The 14,576-nt window shown below is 54.0% G+C and overlaps 2 protein-coding genes and 1 long non-coding RNA gene across 3 annotated transcripts in view; 1 reads left to right on the plus strand and 2 right to left on the minus strand.

The window, feature by feature from the left end:
* BRD3 (bromodomain containing 3) overlaps nt 1-9,079 on the plus strand; it is a 34,707-nt gene extending 25,628 nt beyond the window's left edge. The window contains exons 10-12 of the mRNA XM_041724654.1: nt 2,848-3,140; nt 3,940-4,068; nt 5,741-9,079. Coding sequence (XP_041580588.1) covers nt 2,848-3,140; nt 3,940-4,068; nt 5,741-5,856 — 538 coding nt within the window. The 3' untranslated portion in view covers nt 5,857-9,079. The remainder of the gene's footprint in view (nt 1-2,847; nt 3,141-3,939; nt 4,069-5,740) is intronic.
* On the minus strand, nt 1,104-5,858 carry LOC121472950. The gene is made up of 2 exons (XR_005983041.1): nt 5,723-5,858; nt 1,104-2,657 (listed from the first exon to the last, which is right to left on the minus strand). It is a non-coding gene; the product is annotated as an uncharacterized LOC121472950 (long non-coding RNA).
* Nucleotides 9,080-10,621: 1,542 nt separating the features above from the next.
* On the minus strand, nt 10,622-13,221 carry BRD3OS (BRD3 opposite strand). Its single transcript, XM_041724655.1, has 2 exons — nt 13,118-13,221; nt 10,622-12,251 (listed from the first exon to the last, which is right to left on the minus strand). Exon 2 carries the CDS (start codon nt 11,729-11,731, stop codon nt 11,477-11,479), a length of 255 nt encoding a protein of 84 aa, XP_041580589.1. The 5' UTR covers nt 11,732-12,251; nt 13,118-13,221; the 3' UTR covers nt 10,622-11,476.
* Nucleotides 13,222-14,576: the final 1,355 nt, after the last annotated feature.

Genomic DNA, 14,576 nt, shown 5'->3' on the forward strand with positions numbered 1-14,576 from the left:
GGGCCTTTGCACCATGGCTATGTGTCCTTGGGACAGAGACTGGGCTGGTCCATAGAAAACAGGCTGGGGTCCTTGTTTCCCACCTTTGGGAAGAGTACAGGGATAAAATGAGGCCTCTGCTGGGAAGACTGGGCTCTGGAGGGTATCACTTAGCTGTCCTTGGGGCTAGCCTCTCGATCTCGGGTACTAGAGTGGTCACACTATCTGGCACAGACCTCGGCATCTCAAGGCGTTGGGCTCGTTTCCCTGATTTGGGCCAGGGGTTCTATCTGGGGCATTGTGCCTTGGCACAGATTCTTCTTCCTGGTCCACCTACCTCTGTCTTCCCTCCTGCAGTGCCAGACACTGCCCTGAGGAATGCCTGCCACAGACAGGACAACAGGGAGATGAGGATGGGGGGAAGGCGCTCCAGGCCAGCATGGAACAGTGGCGACAAAGCTATGGCGGCCAGCAGACACATTGTAGGAATTAGTGGGAATTAGGACAAAGTTGGCTGCACTGAGGAATGGAGACTGCTTTGGGAAGAGGGGTCAGGAGAGGCCGCGGGGGTCGGCCAACTTTGTTAAGGCCTCTCGTTTTATCCTCTGAGCAGGTGAAGGGACATCATGAAGTGTTTGAGCTGGAAGTGGTCAGATCCTAGTCAGTGTGGAGAATGGAGTGGTGGGATGCAGGAAGAGGAGAAAGGACAGCCCGGGAGGTTTTGTGGCTATGCAGGCAAGAGAGGCCGGGGTGGTCATGGAGGGGGAGGCAGAAGGGACAGACCTTGGTGCCTGGAGGCAGGAGGACAGGGCCATGTGGAGCTGGGGGTTTGGGCTCTGGCAGCTGGGTGGTCTGCGGCATCATTGAGAGGTGGTGGTGGGAATGCTCGAGTTTTGTCCTCCCCCCCCCGCCCTTCAGAGGAGAGGCAGAAATCAGGTTTCCTCATAGTGTCCATCTGGATTTGGTGTCAGCATAATACTGGCCTTGAAAATGAGTTGGGAGGTGTTCTCTCCTATTTTCTGGATAGATAGATAGATTGATTGATTTCTGGATAGATTTATAGAGTTGGTATTAACTCTTAAGTATAAAATAGAATTCCCCAGTGAAAGCATCTGGGCCTGGAGTTTTCATTGGTAGAAAGTTTTTAATGATGAATTCAGTTATTTTTTAGGTACCAGACTAGTCAGGTTATCAGTTTCATCCTGAGTGAGTTTTGGGTATTTGTGCCTTTCGAGACATTGCTCCATTTCACCTGAATTGTGGAATACGTGTGCCCGTTTTGTCCTTTTAACATCTGTAGGGCCTCTAGTGAGGTGTCCTTTCTTTGGTAATGTGTCTTTTTTCTTGGTGAATCTGGAGACAATGATTTCTTTTATTGGCTGTTACCAGTATTTGATGTCATTGGGTTTTATTTGCTTTCACTTCCTTTTCTTTATGGTCTTATTTTTATCAGTTCCTTTTGCTTGCTTTGGACTTAATTTGCTCTCTTAAAGTAGAAACTAGGATTATTGATTTGAGACCTCATTTTTAATGTAATCATTTAATACTATATATTTCTACCTAAACACTACATTAGCTGTACTCCACAAATTTGATATATGTGATTTCATTTAGTTCAAAATATTTTCTAATTTCCCTTCAGACATCCTTTTTGATCACAGGTTATTTAGAAGTATGTTGTTTAATTTCCAAGTATTTGGAGATTTTTCTGGACATGGTTCAGTCACTGGTTTTTTATTCTATTAGGGTTAGAGAACACACTGTGTGTGATCTCGATACTTCCTGTTAAGATTTATTTTATAGCTGGGAACTGGGGAATGTTCCATGTGGACTTGAACATGTGTTCTGCTGTTGGATTGAGTGTTGCCTACATGTCAGGTTAATTTGGTTGATGATGTTGTTGGGGGTCTCCTTTCTTTTTGCTGATTTGCTTTATCAATCACCGAGAGAACTGTTGACTCCCCAGCTGTAATTGTGGATGTTTCTATCTCCCTTTGGTTCTATCAGTTTTGCTTCATACGTTTTAAAGCTTGGTTTTCAGAGGCACATACATTGAGCACTGTGATGTCTTCCTGGTCAGTTGATCCTCTTCTCACTATGCCCTCTTCTTCCTGACCTTGTTCTGAAGTCTCTGCTATCTGAAGCTAACACGGCCACTGCAGTTTTCCTTCATTCAGCATTTGCAGGGTTTAGTCTCCCCATCTCCTTAGTTTTAACCTACTTCTGTCATTGTACTTAACGTAGGGTTTGAGACCCATGTAAGTCGGGTCTTATTTCTTATCCATCCTGATTATGTCTTTTTAGTTGGTGTGTTTAGACTGTTTACATTTAATGTAATGATTGATAAATTGCATTTTGGTCTGCCATTTTATTATTTTCTGTTGTCCCTTTGGTTGTTATTCCTCTGTTCCCTTTTCTGCCTCCTTTTGGATTATCTGAATATGGAGATCAGTTTTTGACCTGCTGAATGAGATGCCTGTAGGGTGTTGAGAGGAACTGACCACTACAGTCTTTTCTGGCCAAGGCCTGGAAATCCCCAAGTTGGGAGCAACTTCTGCTCTGACCTGTGAAACAGAGTCTTCTATGTCCCTGCAGACGCATGTGCAACGCTCAGTCCACCTGGCTTCTCTGTCCTGGGGCACCACTTAGGGCTTGCCTCTTGGTAAAAGAGCCTGGTTCTGGAAAGGAAGAAGGCCAAGACAGAACGGGGATGAGGGGCAGAGGCTCTGTTGGGCTGGGGGGATGGGGGCAGGGGCTCTGTTGGGCTGGGGGCTCCACGGGTGTTGGGAGGACAGGGGGCAGGGGCTCTGGGCTGGGGAGAAAGGGGCGGGGACTCTGTGCCACGATGTTCTTTGCCTTGTGCCTCAGGCAGCCGAAGAAGGGTGGCAAGCAGGCATCAGCCTCCTACGACTCAGAAGAGGAGGAAGAAGGCCTGCCCATGAGCTATGACGAGAAGCGCCAGCTCAGCCTCGACATCAACCGGCTGCCCGGGGAGAAACTGGGCCGGGTGGTACACATCATCCAGTCCCGGGAGCCCTCGCTCAGGGACTCCAACCCCGATGAGATAGAGATTGACTTTGAGACTCTGAAACCAACCACTTTGCGGGAGCTAGAGAGATACGTCAAGTCTTGTTTACAGAAAAAGCAAAGGAAGCCATTCTGTAAGTTGTGGGGGATGCTCACCATCCCTGCCCTCATCCCTGCCTCCCCTCCTCCCCTCTCCTGTAGGCCTAGATGGGGAAAGCCAGGTAGTGGGGCAGGTCACTCTCCTTGTCCACTCCCACCATGTACCCCAAGGACACCTGTTTGCTCAGCTGGGCCCATCTTCCCTGCTGTGGGGCAGGTGGGCAGCACCTGCCTGCCTTGGCTGTCACCGGGATGGGCAGGACCACTGGGTTGGCCCCATTCATTCAAGTGCCAGTTAAGGTTGCCACCACAAGCCTTCCTGGGGCTCCATTTGGGACCAAGGTTGCAGGTGACCTCTTGATGGTCCCCAGCCAGGACAAACCAGTTAGTTCCCTTTTGCCTGGAGTGAGGGTCCAACCTCCCAGGATGGACATCTGCCAGGCTAGCCCAGGCTTGACCAGGAAGTCCATGACTTTACTGGATGGGGACAAGGCACTGCCTGGGGTAGCAGGTCCTAGAAAGTGAGAGGCAGCCCTGTGGCAGCAAGAGAGCTGGGCAGTGGCCCTGGCCCCAGGGAACACCCGGGGTGTGCCCTGTCAGTGGGCCCACGTGCTTCCTCCTGGATGGAGTCATGTGATCCTTGCAGTCAGGTGCACCTGACCCTGGGTAAGTTCTCCTCAGACTCAGAGGCAGTGGCACATGCTGTGGGGGCCCAGCACACACTGTGAGCATCCAGGATGGCTGGATGGCACCTGGCGGCTGCTGTGCACCTGTGGTGGCCACCTGTCCTCTGTCTGTCCCACCCCACCATCTCAGCTCTGTGCTCTTCTCCAGCCACAAGTGGGAAGAAGCAGGCGGCCAAGTCGAAGGAGGAGTTAGCTCAGGAAAAGAAGAAGGAGTTAGAGAAGCGGCTACAGGATGTCAGTGGACAGCTGAACAACAATAAGAAGCCTGCCAAGAAAGGTAACTGTGTGCGGGCCGCACTGCTGCCAAGGCATGGGGTCGTGCTGCAGCCCCAACTGCTGTTCTCTGTTGAGGGGGAGGGTAAGTGGCAGGGGAATGGCCGGCAGATCCAGGCTTCTGTCTGCAGCTCTACCAGCTAAAAGGTGCTGTGCCCTTAGATGAAGCTCCTGAGTCTGTGAACTGGGGACCAGGAGGACCCTGGTCCTGCATGGAGGCTGAGCAGATGAAAGGCATGCGTAGGAGCGTCCTGTGCCAGAACCCCCAGGGAGGACTCTTCGGGAGGGCCCAACTGTGGTGTTTAGGGCTAGACCCCGTGGTCCTGGCCCCTGGCAGCAAGTTTTCTGGATGTCCCAGACAGGAGAGAGGTTCCAGCTCCCTATCCCCAGGTCCTGTGCTTTTGGACTACAGGGTCTTATTTTAGGTGAGCAGGTGATTTGACTGATCTCTTTTTCTCAAGCCTGCAAGAAAGGGCAAATCCCTGTTTCCCAGCCGCAGAGATGGTGCGGCCCAGGTAGTGAATGGTCACAGGCACAGAGGGGCTGGGTGCTGCCCCGTTGCCTGGTCCTGCTTGCCCTGTCTGCTCCCTCTGAAGGGGGGAGTGTCCCCTTAGATTGCAGAGTAGGTGCCACCCATCAGGTGACTGACTGATGGGTATCTTCACACTGCAGACCTCCCCCCATGCCCTATTACTTCCTCCTAGTGGACTGCATTTGGGTTTTGTAGACTCTGGCGTATTTCCATAGTTGTATTGACCTCTGAGGTATTTTTACTTACACTTCTGACACCAAATGTGTGGGCTTTTGCTCACACTAGTTCTGCAGTCCCAACTCCAGGTAGGGGTCCGACCATTCAGTTCAGGTGTGACACTGCTTACTCAGAGTTAGCTTAGAGCCCACAGGTGGGGGGCTCACCCTCACAAGACTGCCCTTCTCTCAGATGCCAGGTGCAGGTCCTGGGCCTGCCTTGCCGCTGACCAATAATAGACTCTACACTGGGGCTCCCATGACCCTCCACTCAGATTTGACAGTTTGCTAGAATGGCTCACAGAACTCAGGAAAGCGCTAAACTTACTGTATAGTTTTTCATAGAGGATACAAGTTAGGAACAGCCAGGTGGAAGAGATGCACAGGGCAAAGCATGGCAGGGGTGCCAGCTTCCCTCCCTCTGTGGGTGTGCCACCCTCCCCGCACCTCACGTGCTCCCCATCCCAGAGGCTCTGGGAATTGAGAGTGTTATAGCACTCTGTCTCCGGCACCTCTGGAACTCCCTTCCCTGGAGTTCCCAGCCACCATCACACAGTTTTTCTGGTGATAGCCATACCCTAAGTCACTCATGAGCATAAACTCGAGTGTGATCCACTGGGGGCTCCTTGTAAACAACCAAAGACATTGTTATCACTCAGGACCACAAAGGTATTAGGGGCTATGTGCCTGGAACCCAGACGAGGGCCCAACCCCTTTCTTACCGAACCATAACCTCATTAGTGTGGGCAACTATTCCAACAAATACTTGGTTAATACTGATGGAGCCAACTGGGTCGGGAGCAGGCTGGGCCAAGGCTCGTGACGGGTCGGTGTGAGGCCAGTGGATGTTCCGGGAATGCTTGCCCAGCTAGTGCAGGGGTGTATGGGGGTGTGTGGGGAGTGCCTCTCACCTGCTGCGTCTCCCTCAGAGAAAGCGGGCTCTGCGCCCTCGGGAGGGCCATCCCGGCTCAGCAGCAGCAGCTCCTCCGGGTCCGGGAGCAGCAGTTCCAGCGGATCCAGCTCCGACAGCAGCGACTCAGAATGAGCTCTGGACTCGCAGATCAGAACAAAACCAGCGATGTCGCACACGCCGAAACTCTGCAGTGTTCCTTTCTCTGGTTAATATACTACTTTGGTTCCACGGCGTGCAGGTTTTCTTTTAAACTCAGTGTTACGGTATCTTCCAGTTTTTGCTTTAATAGGTCAAAGATCTTTCTCGTGTGTACGTGAGGCTTTATAAGAAGGTGTGAACCTGCATAAAGCCTTCCCTTCGTAACTGAGTTGAGTTGCTTGGAGACGGCAACTTCAAACGCTGACCTGATGACCGTAGAAAAAAATGTCAGATGTGATCTGAAGTTTCTTGCAAAACCCCTTTCTTATGCCCAACCTGGTCTGTAGCTCCAGAAAGCATTGTTTGAAAGGAAGTTTCTCTTGAGATGGTACTGCACCGAAGGCTGTCAGCTTTGCAAACAGGCGATGTCTCTGTCCCCCCAGCTCAGCCCCGCGGCTGGGGTCACCTCTTGCTGCAGGGTGGGGGGACTCTGGAGGTGCTGCGGGCTCCAGTCCGGGCTTCTGCAGGGGTGGGGAGAGGCAGGTGGGCACCGAGGGAGGGGCGTCGGGAGCTCCTGGGAGGGAACACGGGGGCCGCGTGTGCCACGCGCAGCTTTCCATACACTGAAACTTTTACCTCAACTTAAAAAAAAAAAAAGAAAAGATTAAAAAAAAAAAACTAAAGGAGACTTTTTTGTAAGGTTCAGCAATTTTCTACGAAAGTCCAGCCCCATGTGTGTCCCCAACTCGTGAGCTGCCGCTGCTGCACACTCTGGAGCCCTTCTCCCAGTCTCGTGTATATATGAACACTTTATTTATTAACATCATTGGTGGTTTTTAAAAAAAAAAAAAACTGCAAAAGAAATGCATTAAAAAAAAAAAAAAGAAATGCAGGCCTTTTCAGTGGTTCGAGGAGAGCCCCAGACCCTGCTCCGATGGCGGACCCGTGGCCTCCAGGTGCTGGCGTCCCGCCGCCTGTCCGGTGCTGTCTCGTCTGCGCGCTCGCCCTCCCCGGGCCCTGCCCCACAGGGTTCTGTGTGTCCTCCGTGCCCGTGTGCGGGATTGGGAGACGTGCGGGCATAGACAACTTCCAGCTGCAGCGCATTCTCGGTCTTCACATTTTGTGTGTTGAGTTCTTTTGTACTCACTTCTGGTCTCTTTAGGACTGTTTTAAAAGAAATCAATTTAGGGAACCCCAGTTATATAATATAAACTTTGTAATCTGAGAGAAAAAAAATGTATAGTAAATCTAAGTCTTGATTTTTAACTTTCTATTGTAAAAAATAATAATAATAATATACAGAGTTTAACAGAAGGTTATGTTTTGGTTTTATTTTTTCCAGAGGCTGCCCTGTGGCCTTTGAGCGCAGGGACACCCCGCACTGCCTGCCTGAGCTTGGAGCACTGTGGCTTCGGCCGAGAGTGCCAGGGGCCAGCCGTCCAGGCCCCCCAAAGGGGCACCCCTAACCTCCCAACCCCTGGGGCAGGGGCCCTGCGGCCCTGTGCAGCCTTCCAGTGCAGCCTTCCAGCCAGCCAACAGTGGCCTGGCCAGACTCTCCCGGGGGTGGAAGAACCTCTGGCCACGGGAGGGTTTGCTCCCTGAAGACCACGCTGGGCTCCCTGCTTGAGCGTTTTCCCATTAGCACAGAAATAACAGACAGGGCACTGTCCCAGACCTCCCCGTGAGGACTTCCTGGAAGTGGGTGCTGGGGGCGGAGCTGTGGGTGGCCTGGCCTGTGGTCCGGTGGTGAGTTTCCAGGTGGTTGGAGTGGGTAGGGGGTTTGGGTCATCAATATCCTAGTAGGGGGGGGCAGTCTATAAAAATCCTAAAGTGGATTCAGGTTCCACCGGCCCTTAGGATGACAGATGCCCTTGCCGGACATGGAACCGATGAGGCAGCGGGTGGCGGGTTACCATGTTTCTTACTGCTGGTGATTCTGACGCTTGGTGAGTTTTGAGCCAGTTTGTTAAACTTTTCATTAAGTTTTGTTTATAATAAAAATATATGTGGATTTTCAACTTGACATTTTTTAGAGTTACCCTTGTGTTTCAAAGGTGTTTTCTAAGCAGATCCGTAATGGAATATTTAAACTAGGACTTTAAGGAATTAATACATGACATGACGGATGGTCTTACAGCAGGATCTCTCTGGCAAAGTGCAGCGAGCGCACCTCCCTGAGCAGAGGGTGCCTAGGGGGTGCGGGGGGGCTCCCATGGAGCACCTGTCCAGCTGCAGGCGTAGCAGGGGGCGGTCGCCTGTGTGAGCCGATAGGTTGGTGGGGAGCGTGTGGTCCTCGCCCCCAGCACAGTGGAAGCATTTCAGAGCACTTGGTCACCCGCTGGCTCCGCGGGACACACGGGTTCTGGAACACCTCTGTCCCTTGCCCCCCAGGAGGAGGCCGCTGGCCGCCATGGCACAGAGGGCTGCCATCCATTCTGAGCAGTGTAGCTCGATGGTGCTGTGGTTTCTTGAGGCTTTCCGTGCAGACTTCAAAGCCGATTTCTCTTCAGAGTTTGGGGGATATCCTCGGCCCCCTCGAGGTCAGCCTGTGCAGCAATGCACAGGTTCAGCCGTCTCCGCGTTTCCGCGTGTTGGGGAGACCGCAGTCAGACAGGCCGGACTGTTGTGGCACGGAGAACCTGAGGGCAGCTCTCCACGGCCTCCTCTCGAGGGGGAAGGAACCGTGTGTTTAGTAGGTGGGCCTCACGGGAGCCCTGGAGGCCCAGGGTGGGGGGCAGAGACCCCTGCTCGTGCTGGGGTGGCATCATCTTGCTTACAAACTGTAAGATATGTTTTCTTTTTGTTTCTGTTTTTGTTCTGCAACACCCACGTCTGTGACAGCCCTCTGGGAAACACCCCACCCAGAGAAGGACGTGTGCTGTGCCGCCCAGTGTAACCTGGTCCCCAGGACTGGCATAACGCTTCCGGAAGTTTTCTTTTTTATATTTAAAATGTTACTTTTCTGTATGATGTGCATGCAAGTTTACCGTAACTTTTTCTTAAAAACTTTTTAGTGCCGTTTCTAGTATATTCCTGTAAATGTCAGTTACTGAAAATGAGTCCGATGTAAGTAGTTTTAGCTTGTTTATTGCAATGCTGGCCTCAACACAACAGAATAAAAATGGTAGAAAGTACTCTTTGATGTTTCTGGTAATCAAGGACCCTACTCCTGGGGCATTTGTTTTGTTTTCATAATAAAACAACAACAAAAAAAAAAGGTGGCTGTATGTGCCTTTGCCTGTGCTTTCCAGCGGCTCCTGGGCTCGCACCCTGGAACATTCAGCTGTTGGAAGTAGCTCTGGTCCTCAGCCTGCGTGGGAGGGCACCAGGATTTGGGGAACATCACTCGTCGTAGCCTTTCTTCAAAGGAGCACAACCTTGGTCACGTTGCGGTCCTCACTCGCTGCTCCCTCCTGTCCGGGCAGATGCCTCCCCCGAGCTCCATCCACGCTGAGCCTGGTTCCAGGGCGTGTTCCCAGACAGCAGGAGGCAGACACTTTCCTGTGGGCACAGTCGCATGTCTGCTGAAGTTTTCCTGCACTGCGTGTAGAGCCTAGCATGGAAGAGAGGCTCCTGCGAGGAACGGACGGCAGACTGGCACTCTGACGCTGTTTTCTGAGCAGTCGCGGCTGTTGCTGCCCAGCGCTGCAGAGCCGTCCTGGGTAGAGGTTCTTGGTGGTGCCCCCAGCCCCCCAGCTGTCAACGGGCACCCTCCCAGTGACCCATCAGAACACACCATCTTTGTCTAGACGCCTACCCCCCCATCCAGGCTGACCTCCCCAAGGACGGGGACTCGGTGGCCCAGTCATGGAAGCCAGCCGCCCTGGCTCCCCTCTAGCAGATGGTGGCTTCCTGTGCTCTAAGCAGCTTAGCGCCAGCTGTCCTATGAGCAGCCAGTGCCTGTGGGTCACCTGCACCCCTTGACCTGTGCAGACACTAGCTGCAGCCAGTGCTTGTCTTCCCAGGTGCTGCCTCCATGCCTGGGTCACACTTACCACTTCCTGTTCTCAGGCCAGTCCTGAGGGGCAGGTCTACGTGCAGCACGGAGGCCTTCCAGATGAGTCCCTGAAATCTGCTATCTTCCCAAGCAGGACTTAAACTGAAGAACCACAGAGGCGTGCCCTAAACTATCTCTGGGTAATCCCAGTGTCAGGGCTGCTGACTGCAGGTCTTATTCTGTGTAGATGGGACACGCTTCCCTCTCTTTACCTCTGGGAGGCGATGCAGGAAATGTGGCTTCAGACCTCCTGACCCCATGCAGCAGGCAAACTGAGAATCCATCACTAAGGACCAGGCCTCTGGCTAGACGTTGAACATTTCGGGAGTGCTCTGGTCCAGCAGTTCCACTTCTGGGAGGCTTGCTGGTGAACTTGCACACCTGCAAAGAGAAGCACGCACGACGAAGCTCAGGACATGCCATATGCACAGCTGCAGTGGGAAGCATCTCTGCCTACCTGCTGGCTCACAGGAGCGCTGCTAGTCCGACACTGAGAGCAGGACATAGATGTCCATCTGTACAGCTGGGCAGGAAGGAACCCGCACAACGAGATGCACGGTGCAGGCCACGCCTTCAGAACCGTGCGCAATTGCACATGCAGGGCTGCTGGTGGTTGTCTGGGGAGCACACTTTGGCTCTGCTTTATGCATTTCTGTAACGGGGTTTGTAGCAACCATTAGATTCTACCGTTACTAAAAACACAAACCTGAAGCCAGATTAAGGTATTATGAATAAACAGATAAAAACAAGTGAGAAAGGAAGAAGTGTCTCAAAGGTTATTTATTTAGAAAGGTCAGCTTTGACAAAAGCTATTCCCACATTTACATAGCCACGCAGACTTCAGTTACAACAGACGGGCACATCTTTTGCAGATGCCTCACAGAAACTGCCCCCAGATGCACCGAGGCCACCTGCGTGGTGTCCTGTAGGGCACATGTCCAGCACCCCATGGGTGACCAGCTGCTGCCTCAGTGCAGAGAGGCCAAATTTGCCTGTCAGTCCTGTGATGACATCTGAAATCCTGTCAGCAGCTGGTTGGAAAGAAGATAAGTCTTGGTTTCCGTGATGTTTTTGGATGTGCTCGCATGCTTGCCCCCAAGTGCCCGGAAGCTGGTGTAGAAGCTCCCACGGCGCACTGCACACGGTGCCCATTCCGCAGCCAGCCTTGCTGGCGAAGGCCCCACTGCTACCCGCTTACTCCTGCTTGGCCTTCATGACGCTAATTCTGTCCTCTTTTTCTAGACCTGCCCCCTTCTGTAACAGGCAGGAGGCAATAACTTAAAACCCAGAAACTTCTGGAAAGGTGGTGGGAAGCCAGGGTGGCCGTCTTGCTCAGAAGCCTAAGAGAAAAGCAGCAACTGGCGGTGCCCCCGGCGGGTCGGGCCCGCAGCGCTGGCGGGGCTAGAATGGAGCCCAGGGCCCAGGTCCACTGGGCCTGTGAACTGGTGATACTGTGGAGAGGGCTTGGGAGCCGCTGCCGGGACTCTTGGGTTCTTGGGTCATCATGTTCACTGTTCAGAATCTCCCAGTAAGGACTGGAAACCACCAAGGCCACTGAGTGGATCATGGCCTGTTCTCTGTGCAGCCTAGGGCCCGGGCCGGGCTTTCTCCCTGGAATTACATGATTGTACAGAACTTGGACTGGCCCGTGTCCCGGGGGACTCCGAGCTTGTGCCTGTCGCGGACTAGGATGGCCTCGTTGCCGTACTGTGAGTACCACATGCTGCGGCTCCTACTCAGGTAGGTCCCAGGGGGCACAGACTCCAGCTGCTGCTGCTGCTGCTGCCAAATGAGAAGCGACGTGTCCCGGTACCGGAGCCGGGCGTAGCTTTCCGACAGGGCTTTCTCAGCCAGTGGCACACGGCCACTCATCACTGGCCGGCAGCTCCCTGCACCTGGGCTCCTGTGCGCCGGGCTTCTCTGAGCCAGTGCTCAGCGTGGACAACCGCCCACTGCTTTACCCTAACGGCGCTCATCAACAGCTTTTTCAGTGGTCCGGTCTGAGGATTTCTTATTTAACTCTGGTAAAAACGACGAATTCAGGCCATGTGTAAGCAATACCCCTGGGAGTAGGGCATTGCCACCGAACCTGAGAAGAGCCTGGCCACCTAGCCCGAGCTTTATCAGATGTACAGCTGCCAGGGACGAAGCACCCACCTGGGGGGCACCGGTAGGGCGTCTATGGCGATTCTGACCCCATGGCTTGGCCCACTTTACTTGAAAAGATGTATCTGGTGCCCTGCAGGAGGGGACATCGTCCAGCTAGACAGACCTCCGTCCCCATAACCGCTCTCCAAGGATCTGTGCCTGGGTCGGATCCAGTGCCACGGAGCCACTCTGATGGACCGGTGCCTGCTCAGTGCTGTGTCCTCTGCTCTTGCTCAGGGTGATGCTACAAAGAAATGAATGTGTGGTCAGCGGCCTGGGGAGGCTTTATGGCGCACAGTCTCCACTCATTTTGGATCAGAGCATCCAACCAAGCTACTGGGGTGTGTCATGATTTCAGTTGTTGTCCCATGACCCAGATGATGAGCCTGCACTTAAGGGGCACACCTGTGACTCCTAGTGCTTTTCTGAACTAACAGGGATGGTGGGTAGGCTGCCTCTGGGAGCGCCTGAGGCCAGATCTGGGAAATAAGCCCTAAGAACCTGAGTGAGAGCACCCGTCTCAGGATCCATCCAGGCAGGCGCCCCGCCTGGGAGGGGGTTTGCTTAGGCTGCCCAAGCTGGGGGGCAGCTGGGCACTCGGCCACCAGGACCCGCTTTCTGCTCCAGGCAGCTGGGAGACCCCTAGGCTGGACAGGACAATGACCTCAGGTGGAAACCAAACGGAAGCATCCACCGACCGCCCTCCCAGTGCCTTCCCAGCCATGCAAGATGTTCCTCTAGGGCAGGTGCTTCCCGGGGCTGGGCCCGAGAGCCCTTCATGGCACCCCAGCATCCTGGGTCCTCCACCCACAGCTGCTTCACCCAGGGGTTTCCTGGTCACCCTGTCCAAGCCCCCACTGCCCACGTGCACGACCCGGGGCCTCCCCCCATCGCTGCCTGCCCCATGTCAGCACCCGCGTCCCTACCGCCTCCCGCCCCAGTCGCCGAAGGCCCCGTGACCTCCTGCCCCCCATCACCTATCGCTCCCCCATCTCCCGCCCGCCCTCACCTCCTGCCCGTCGCCCGCACCGCCCCCCGCCCGTCAACTCCCGGCCCGGCCACCCGAGTCCCCGTCGCCCCTCCCGCCCCCTCGCCTGCTGCCGCCGTCACCTCCCGCCCCCGTCGGCGGCCCCCGCCGCAGGCCGGCGCCCCAGTCCCCCGCGCCGAGGGGCCGTGGAGGGGCCGCGGTGACGCGCGGGCGGCCGGGCCGGCGGGGCGGGGCGGGGCGGGGCGGGGCGGGCTCGGGCCGCGTTTCCATGGCGACGCCGCAGGCGTGCCCAGCCGAGCGCCGAGTTAGGGATGGGCCGAAGGGGGGGCCGGGGGCGGGGGGCGGCAGCCACGGCCGGAGGCGCGCCCAGGGCGCGGGCCCTGCGGCCTCCCCGTGGGTCCCGGAGCTTCATTGACCGTAGTCCTGTGTTGCTGGGGCGCTCCTGCCTCTCTGTAGCTTTTGCTGTCCGCATTCTTGCTTCTAATCTCTACGTTTTTAAAATAATTGTGGGGAGGAGCTAGATGGGTGCTGGGGACCAAGGGGCGCTCCGGGGATGAGCGCTGGGCGTTACGGGTGAGTGATGAATCACTGGACTCTACTCCTGGAACCAGCATTGCATTCTATGTCAACTAAGATTTAGATAAAAATAAAAAATAAATTCAAGCTTGTCCCCAGCGCCAGAATTACATCTTGAACTGCCCTGCCCCCACGCTGTGCCTGGGAATTCTGCACCCCCCCCCCCCCCCCCCCGTCATACCCCAGTACACCCTCCTGTGGCCTCTGCGCTCCCTTTTACGCAGTGTACTTCAAGGCTTCACAACATTGATGAAGAAAGTGGTCAAGGTGGGCGTCCATGGGGCGCTGCACCTCTGCCCTGGCACCCCCACCCCCAGGGCCCGTCCCCCACAAGGATGCAGAAGGTGCACAAAACAGACCAGGTGCACCTGAATAAGGCCACAGGAAAAACAGTCTATAATGCAACAGTAAAAAGATAACGAGAAGACAACATATGCTTTTCATGATTAAGAATATATATTTCCTGGATAAAAATAAATTTATATATTAAAAAAAAGAATGTATTTCTTTAAGATTTTATTTATTTATTCACGAGAGACTCAGAGAGAGGCAGAGACACAGGCAGAGGGAGAAGCAGGCTCTATGCAGGGAGCCCAATAGGGCCTCTATCCGGGGGACCCTGGGATCACTACCTGAGGCGAAGGCAGATGCTCAACCACTGAGCCATCCAGGCATCCCAAGATTATATTTCTAAATTTCTCATGGGACAGAGGAACCACAATACAAATTGTAAAGCACTTTAATGGAATGATGATAAAATACAAGATGTCAAAGATTGCCAGATGCAGTTAAAATCGTGCCTGCAGGAAACTAAGAGCTTTGAATGAATACACTAGGAAATATACATGTATATGGTGTATACGTGGGGGTATATGAACACTCTGAACTCTCTTGGCAATTGTTCTGTGAATCTAAAACTTCCCTAAATTAAAAAGTTTCTGGGGCAGCGCCAGTGGCCCAGCAGTTTAGTGCCTCCTTCAGCCCAGGTGTGATCCTGGAGACCCA

The sequence above is a fragment of the Vulpes lagopus genome, chromosome 12, assembly GCF_018345385.1.
Source record: "Vulpes lagopus strain Blue_001 chromosome 12, ASM1834538v1, whole genome shotgun sequence".
Classification (NCBI taxonomy): domain Eukaryota; kingdom Metazoa; phylum Chordata; class Mammalia; order Carnivora; family Canidae; genus Vulpes; species Vulpes lagopus.